Source organism: Gobio gobio, assembly GCF_949357685.1.
Source record: "Gobio gobio genome assembly, chromosome: 18".
Classification (NCBI taxonomy): domain Eukaryota; kingdom Metazoa; phylum Chordata; class Actinopteri; order Cypriniformes; family Gobionidae; genus Gobio; species Gobio gobio.
This window is the reverse complement of record NC_137111.1, coordinates 13,852,249-13,861,928: the sequence shown is the minus strand read 5'-3', so window position 1 is coordinate 13,861,928 and position 9,680 is coordinate 13,852,249. Positions and strand designations below refer to the sequence as shown.

Here is a 9,680-nt window from a genome sequence, read left to right as displayed (position 1 = left end):
CACTTACTCATAACTCGTTCATCTCGACAGCTGTAATGGTACTTTGCATGTGTTACAAAGTTGGTAATAATGATGAAGACGGACTCGGCGTGACTGGGACTCGTGTTTATTCAGAACTCTCAAATACAAACACAATAAACTCGCGCTGACTGACAGCGCTCTCATAACTCAGTAGTTACTATAAATAACTTTTTTTAGCAATCGCTGAGCTCAGTCTCTGGTACATTAGTGATGTCCGGTTCGCGAAAGATCTTTCTTTTGAACCGGTTCTTTTTAGTGAACCGAATCAGTTCACCAAATCGGACTGAATCATTCTAAACGGTTCGCGTCTCCAGTCAGCGCTGATCCATAATTTACTAAAGTTACTAACTTTCTGACATGAGTGACAGCCCCTCCGACTAGAAATAGACTAATAACCTGAAGTATATGCTGTAACTAAAACAGTTCACTGAACTGAGACTGACAGAACCGATGTGAAGTGAACTCCGGTCCATCCATCTCTCTGGCAGCAGCTCGTGCCTGCTCGTGCCTCGTAGACCTCGTTAAACCACGCCCCCTCCGCTCATATCAAATGCAAAGATGTCAGCCAATCACAACAGTGAGCGTTTTTACTGAAGTCTCACAGCAGACACGCCTCTTGTAACAGGGCCTTCAGCCACAGGGCAAACAGCAGTATAGAAAAAAATGCTTTTTATTTCTAAATTATGACATTTTATGATGTAAAAATCATACTAACAATATAAGTACACCTCGGGAAACATTATAAAATAATAGAAAAATGCCATGCCATGGGACCTTTAAGAAATTTTTCTTCTTCTCTACGATCTTATGGGTTGGGGTCGACATGAGTGTGAGTAATTAATGTATGAATTTACATTTTTGGGTGAACTAACCCTTTAAAGGGGGCATTTCCCCCACTCTATATTGCAGACAGAAATGGGAGATTATTTACAATAAACATGCTGAAACAATAAAAACATGTAAATTAAGATAATATTGCCCAATTAAAATGGAAGATGATAACACATAAGAAAGATAATGCAGCCTCTGTTGTTATTGATTCTTTGCGGATGTCTACCGGAAGTTAAGTTTGGGCCACAAAAGCGCGCATGCGCAGTAACGTTTGTTGATGTTGTTGCCGTTGAAACCGTCTATAATGCAACATTTTATTAAATCAACCAAATGCTGTGTACGAACAAAGAGATGTCGAGAACACCAAGCGCTCACTAGCATTACAGACAGGTAAATGTAGGACACAAAGTTCAGACAAAGTGGAAAGGGAAAAGGAAAACAAACAAACATGCACATCATTAAAATTACACACAAAAAAGAATGGTGATGTTTAAAAAAAATAAACCATGGTGAAACATTGTGTTTCAGAAAAAAAACTTGAACAAAATCAAAGAAGGACAAAATTGTCCTGGTCAGTCTAACGTTACCGCGATGAAAAAATGTGCAGTTTATGTGTGCACGAGGACAAGAACGGTAGTGCCGTTAAAGTCAAGATAACTATTGTGTGATTTTAGGTATTTGAGGTTTGGTGTGTTAAAGAGTTAGAACAAGGAGTTTTTATGTGTATATGGTGTTAGGCTTTATTTTATTTACCTATCCCCATAAAGTTTTGCATGGTTAGCTACATCTGTTTCACCGTATTTATGAATATCGTTACTGAGTTTGTCCTAATGACGCTCAAATGTTTTATTAACAGATAACGACCTAATCACGTCTCTCATTTACTGTTATTTTTTTACCGCTTACAGGTTTAGTAATTTAATAATTAATTTAAAACAAAAAAAGATATCCTCCCTGACACCTTTGTAAATGACTAAAACTAATATTTAAGTTAAAATAAAATAAATACATTAAGTGATGTTAAACAATTTTGGTATTTTGCTGATGAAGGAAAAAAAAAACGCATTACAACATTTCTTCCTAAAAGTAGAACAAATTATTGAGACAAACATGACGATCAAAACTATAAGGCAGATGTCTAAAAGACATAGTACTGGCGCGGACAAAGTAAAACTGCCTGAATAAACTAACCTCTCACTTAAAATAACTACTAAAAAAGTTGTGTTTAGAGACGTGTAAAAAAAAAAAAAAAAAATAGTGTTACCAGGTCATATGTAACATGTTGTAACTAAGTGTAATAGATGGACATGTTTTAAGTGCAATAAGTGTAAATGTAAGAAAAACATCAAGACTTGCTTTTCATGTAGACGCATTATGTCTTGTGACCGCTTCGTAGACAGACCAAAAGGATGACCTAAAAGAACATCATATTTCTGTTTGACTGTACTCAAAGAGTAGTCTTCATCTAAAAACTGTACAAAGAAACAAAATGCTACTGGCAGGGAAAAATCAACATTACAAACTTTTACAATAGATCAGAAGAGAGGATTTCTGTATTATGTTTTCATTATAGCTAAATGTCTCTTTTCTTATCCATAGTACACATTTGTAGTAAATTGTGCCCGCATAATTGTTGCATAAAGATTATGCTTGAATTTACCATTAACCTAAAACAAGGGACAGGTTATGTTGTTATGGTACAATCCCACTAACAAATCTGACCGATGTGTAGTACGTCAGGGTCAGATGTCGATAATAGTTGAAAACATGTCACAATCTTTAATGTCAAGTGGGGTGTTGAAAGAAACGATTAGTTAAATAATTTGAAATGTTGGTTTTTCAAAAGAAGAGTTTGGTCACACGTTTAAAATCATCTAAATCTGATGACTATCTAGTGGAGTAGTAAAAAACATAATTCACAAATCCAAAATCCAAATCCAATTGCTTGTGAATGTTTTTTCCTGAATTGATTATAAAATGCTACTTTCGTAAATTGACCTCTTGAATTACATAGGGCTTTGTGCATAGATAATACTCGTATAAGATATCTATATAAGATCTATAACCTTTACAAGAGAGTGGAACTTTGTTTAACAAGCTCAAACTCATACTGCTTCGGCTGTAAAACAGCAAGACTTACTTTTCAAGTTGATGGTTCATGTGATCCAACACTGTAGATGGATGGATGGAACCTGACGCTAAAAGAAATATCAGTTTAGTAAAACGCACGCAAATAGAAAGACTATCACATAATTTCTTAATTTTAATTTATTCCTATAACGTTGATGGCTCTCAAAGAAGAATATTTGCTAAAAACAAACAAAAGTCCGACAAAACCAACAAAAGGTGTCAAACGACGGAGGTAAATCGTCATAAGAAAACCAAAAAGTTTAGTCATACATTTAAAAAGGTGCTTAAAATGAAAGGTCCTTATTCATTATAAATGTGATGATTTGCACAAACTTGCACTGACAACAACCAGATAGGAATCTTTACCTAAAAACATATACAGACTGACAAATAAAATGTGCACAGTAATCTTGATAATACGACTAAGAATAGGCAATGGGGGAAAAATGCCTATCACAATAAAGTTGTCACTTTTTCTTAAACAATGTCATTGCTTTCTTTGTTACTCTATAGGCCTCTTGAGTTTTACACCCGAGTTTTGTACACGCATAATTCCTACAAAGAACATGTTTGGATTTTATCTGAAGGGAAGAAGCTATTACAATAAGCTTCAATATATATATATTTATTTGAGCCAAAAGTAATAAAGGAAAACTAAATAAAAAGTCAATAATAATAAAAAGGCTAAAACAAACTTAGCTGATAACTAGCTGGATTCTGATGCACAACGCATTAGTAAAAAGTCTATTAAAAATGGCATGAAAGCGTGATACTAGTGTACAAATAGGCATAACACATGTTGAAACATACTTTGTTTGGTAAGTAGTTTCATCTGAATTCTTGTACTGCATGATTGTAACATACCTGGAAAAAAGATCCATTCCAACACCCCAGGGAAAATAATTTGTGTCTAGTTTGTCAATAGAAAAAAATCTGGTTTAGTTGCATTTTAAAATACAATGTGTCAAATACTGTATATTTGGTAGCATTATTATCATAATGCATTAACATATGCATCTGGCTGATAAAAGTAGCATGAGATGTTGCAGAAATAAGATAAGTAGGCTACATTTTATAAAACAAAAAGAACCAATGAATGCCATTGTGTAATACAGTGTTTGATTTTGCGGAAAATATCTTACTGTATCTTACAGTGGTGTGAGGAACTGTTTGGAGTAGCATTGCAGCAAACATATTGACAACATAATTCTTGTGTTATCATATGTTTACTTTATATTTACTAGGAATTAATTATATTGAAACTTTGTAGAAGTAAGAAAAGTAAAATCATATACAGGGAGTGCAGAATTATTAGGCACGTTGATTTTCTGATCATATTTTTTTTCCAGGCACATTTGACCAATTCCAAACCACAGTAATCCTAATAACTACTATTGATTTAGTATTTAATAATGTATAAGTGATATATAATTGTTCATGAAGGCTGGAAATGAAAATCACCTTATATTCAGGTGTGCAGAATTATTAGGCATGTTTTCTTTTACAGATAAATTGAGCCAAAAAAGAGATTTAACTCAGACTGAAAAGTCAAAAAGTATTAAATGCCCATGAGAAGGATGCAATACTAATGCAATACTAGACATTGCAGTTAAGGCATGACCATTGGACAGTGAAATGCTCGTTGGGTCAGCAGGATCTGACAGAAACAGGTGGTGAAGAAAAGACACCTGTTAACTGAAAAAGAATTAAGAATTAAGGTGAAGAATTAAGGGTGAAACCATCAGGAACCCTTTAGTCTCCAGCGCCACCATTTTCCAGAGCTGCAACCTACCTGGAGTCTCCAGAAGTGCAAGGTGTCAGGATCTCAGAGACTTCAGTTAGGTAAAGAATCCTAAAAAATGACCCCCACTAGATAAGAATCACAAGTTGAAGTGTTGTAAAATACATGAAGAAGGTTTTTTTATAGGCTTTATGGACAGATAGGTTGAGAGTGACTCTTGAAGGACCTGCACCACATCCTCTAGTACCACTGTTTGAAGAATTCATCTTCCAGAATCTGGCAGTACGTTTTGGGAGTTCATTTTAGTCCATCCTGAAGTCCGTTTTGCAGAGATGGACTAAAAAATGAACTCCCAAAACGTACTGCCAGATTCTGGAAGATGAATTCTTCAAACAGTGGTGGAAGAGGATGTGGTGCTGGTCCTTCAAGAGTCACTCTCAACCTATCTGTCCATAAAGCCTATAAAAAAACCTTCTTCATGTATTTTACAACACTTCAACTTGTGATTCTTATCTAGTGGGGGTTAAATCTCTTTTTTGGCTCAATTTATCTGTAAAAGAAAACATGCCTAATAATTCTGCACACCTGAATATAAGGTGATTTTCATTTCCAGCCTTCATGAACAATTATATATCATTTATACATTATTAAATACTAAATCAATAGTAGTTATTAGGATTACTGTGGTTTGGAATTGGTCAAATGTGCCTGGAAAAAAAATATGATCAGAAAATCAACGTGCCTAATAATTCTGCACTCCCTGTAGATCCATGAGACATGTACCATCTTAAAAATTAATTGTAAGATTTTAAAACCCCAATTTTAAATGTTAAAGATTCACTCAATTGAAATATGGTGTTTTGTGAATAACAATTGAAATTAATGACTACCTTGTAGGGTCTTTAACACCCTGCAAAATCGTTGGGGTCAAAGGGCATTCTCCCTGCTTGCAGCTCTCTCCAAAGTCTGTTCATGCTGGCCTAGAGACAAACTGTCTCATCAATTAACATTTGGTTACATTTTCAAAATTCTACGTATTTTTGAGTAGATAACCGATAGTATATTATCAGTAAAGGGTATGTTTCCACACTGATAAAGGCCAGTTTGGAAGACACAAGAAAAGTATATACAACTTATACGTGCAATCCTAGATCGCGGCTACCACAAAATGTCAAATATTATAGTAGTATAAGATATGACCAGTTATTATTTAAAGTTTAAAGTAAGATCATGCTTAGACATAAGACGAGTAAAATTTAAATTTCACTCAAGACAAACTTTACTTATGCTGTGTCATTGCCCGCAGAGGAACATTTGGTCTGTAAATCGCCTTATCACCCCCATAGCCTGAAGCTATGATTAATGCTTGTTTAGGACCAGTATGGTGACTAAATAAGAACAATTTTGGGGCGTCAAACACCTTCATATGTGCAATCTTTTTTAAAACAAATGAAATTTAACAAATTCTGTTTATTTTTAAAAACAGCCACTGTCAACATATTTCATATCAGAATGGAATCTCTGTTTATATACAACTCTGATGGAATGCGGAATCTGTCACATTGTCTGCACATCCGCGACCCCTTGACCTTCAAATTACCCCGGCCCTAACACAAAATTATCCATATCCAATTTGGACATACAAAGGTCAACATCGGCATTTCCCTGCCGGAGGGCTGATCAATCACAGATGGTCAAAGGACAACACATCTCATAACAATAACCCATTCATAACCATAACTCAAGGTCAAAGGTTGATGCCTAGGGGAGGGGGCCCAGGGTTAGAGGTCAAAAACTTCAAAGACAAAGGTCAGAGGTCACCATCAATCATACATTTTGACAGGTGGTATAGCTTAATAACTACTTTTATGAAAACATTTTAAATGATTGAATATTGACTTTTTACAAAGTTTTATGTGAAAGAAAAACCTTTAACTTGTTTTTACATGTTTTCATCTTGAAACGCGTGAATGCCATGCATTCGTATTTAATGGCATCGTTTTTAATGTTTTAAACATCTCAAAGTTCAAATGTATGTGAAAAACTGAATGTTAATTAGGGCCATAAATCAATCAAATTCTGACACATAGTCGCCTCTATCTCTCTCTGTCTAATAATCAAAACTCTCAACATAAGCACAAAACAAAGTTAACAAAGTAATTTCAAAGTTTTTTGTCTTCACTTGCCACCTCTAAATTTTCAAAATGATAACATTTTATATTATAAAATGCTCTTAATATGCTGATTAAAAATGCTAAATGTATGGAAAAAAACGAAACGTCTAAAGGCGCCACACGTCAATTCGTCACAACTCTGCTTTGGTTAAAAGGTCAGAGACATCTGTATAAAAGATAAAAATAATTGTATATTCTGCATTTTCTGCAGCGTTTCTGCAACTGTTGTTAAAATAACCGCGTCATCTGCAGCTCTTAATGTGGCCCTTTACGTCTATAGCGGTAGAGATGTAACACAAAATGGAATTGTGTTTAGTTCTAAAATGGATTAAAAAAATTGGAGGATGTGGCACAGAAAGATAATTATCGTTAACAACCCTGAACGCTTGTGGTGTGAACCACTCTGTTGTTTTGACACGCTGCTCATTTTAATCTGTAGAAACAGTAAAATGGAGGAATTATGTCCCTCTGTCCAGATGGACCGCCATTTGAATACCACTGCTATACACCATCTAAGCATTCTTTACATGGCCAGGAAGGCAAAAAAAAAAAAAAACAAGAACATTGTAGCATCCTCACTGACAAGTTAGACAAGTATTTGGCAGTCAACTTTGACAACATTAGACAAGACACAGTCAACTTTGTCCGATTTTTATTTTCAACAATGCCTTGTTAGTTTTGCAACCATGGTAAATTCAGGCAAACATGTACTCTTTACTCTCTTTGCATTGAATTGTTTTCAGCATTAAAGATGTTATCAGCTTCTACAGTCAAGAGTTTTATTAAAATGCTTGTTACAAATAAACACAACATTAGACATCTAAAAAGACAGTGACAAAACACTGCACTACTTAAAGGGTTAGTTCACCCAAAAATGAAAATTCTGTCATCATTTATTCACCCTCATGATGTTCTAAACCTGTATGAGTTTCTTTCTTCTGCTGACCACAAAAGAAGATATTTGGAAGAATGTTTGTAACCAAGCAGATAGAGCAACCATTAACTACCATAGTTGGGAAAAAAATACTATGGTAGTCAATGGTAGCTCTATCTGCTTTGTTACAAACATTCTTCCAAATATCTTCTTTTGTGTTCAGCAGAAGAAAGAAACTCATACAGGTTTGGAACATCATGAGGGTGAGTAAATGATAACAGAAGTTTCATTTTTGGGTGAACTATCCCTTTAAGTTGCCAAAAACACAAAATACAACAAATATTTAATAACAGTAGCTTCACAGATTACAAATAATAATAATAAAGTCTCAGCCAATTTCTACAACTACAGGTGTATCAAATTCCAGGGATCTTCATTCCAAGACATAATTTTTATATGGGAGTAGTGTGAGATGGGTGAGACAGTCTGAAAAGAATAAAAACAGTGTTATATAAAATAAGGATGGCTTGAAATGATCTCTTGTTTAATCAGTTTAAAACATCTGTACCTGACCTAACTACAGGCTACTACTTTATAAAAATAGACACACACACACACACACACACACACACACACACACACACACACACACACACACACACACACACACACACACACACACACACACACACACACACACACACACACACACACACACACACACACACACACACACACACACACACACACACACACACACACACACACACACTCACACTCACACTCACTCACTCACTCAGAATGTACCTCGGTTTTTAAGTCACGGTTCGCTATGTTTTCAGTTTAGTGGGGGATTTTTTTTAAATCAGTGGTTTACACTGAACAAACTATGTCTGTCTGGCTTTAAATAAAAAAAAGTGTAAATATTGCTCTAACTGGCAACAACATACACTGCAGTTTATGGTGCTGTTGTAATCGGAGGAAGAGATTTGAAGTGCTTACACATTTGAATGCTAAATATGTTAGCAAAATATTTTAGAATTATAACTGCAAGCAGCAATGTTGTCCATGCACCACAGAGGCAGAATGAGGAGCTAAAAATTAAGGCAAGTATCAAGACCAGCAGCAAAAATCATTAAAGACATTTGCAGATAATTTTAAGCAAAATGGTTAAAAGCCCATAAATAGCAATTAATTCATTTTAATTGCTTATTACTTTTAACCAATAAGTGGCACTGACACCAAATCGATATGACATGGTCAGTTTGGTGACAAACACACACAGTTTGGTGTCAATAAGTAAAATGTTGCATGAGATACATCCTTAGATGCCGTTTGGCATAATGGTGATCAAATTAATTGATGCATACAAAAACGGTTTTATCCATCGACACAAAATCCATAACTTTTCGCTGGCATGGTCTAAAGATGATTGGACTCTTTTAAAAATTGGAGCAACAGTCTAGGGCTGCGTTCCACCAAATGTTCATGCCCTTCACTCGCTAACTTCCTTCGGTCTTGTGGACACTGATGTTTGTATTACAGGAAAGTAATGCAACAGATTTTGATTGGGCTGTACAGCCGCTCTGGAGAAAACAGTGATGTCATCCAGCTTAGTTCAATTATCATATAGTGTCAATGCAAGTAGATCAGTAATATAGTTGAATATTTAGTGTGTCTAAAAGCGAAAGGGAAACACATCCTAGGAGTTTGAAAAAGTACGTTTTAAAAGAAAATTTAAATGCCGGACAGGAAGTTCAACCGACTATGGCAAAAATGGTATCTATATCTATGTTCAGAGATACAAGCAGTGTCTCTTTTCATTTAATTTCGAAGGCTGCGTCCTCCGGAGGACACATCCTGTGAAGGATGCGGTATCAGTTTCTCTTCACAAAGCCAATATGCGAGG

At 35.2% G+C, this 9,680-nt stretch overlaps 1 protein-coding gene across 1 annotated transcript in view; it reads right to left on the bottom strand.

Annotated features, from left to right (window-relative positions):
* Positions 1 to 8,155: 8,155 nt before the first annotated feature.
* The window catches only part of mcph1 (microcephalin 1), a 151,796-nt gene continuing 150,271 nt past the window's right edge, over positions 8,156 to 9,680 (bottom strand). The window contains exon 15 of the mRNA XM_079843157.1: positions 8,156 to 8,257. Within this exon, the coding sequence (XP_079699283.1) occupies positions 8,205 to 8,257 (53 nt within the window). The 3' untranslated portion in view covers positions 8,156 to 8,204. The remainder of the gene's footprint in view (positions 8,258 to 9,680) is intronic.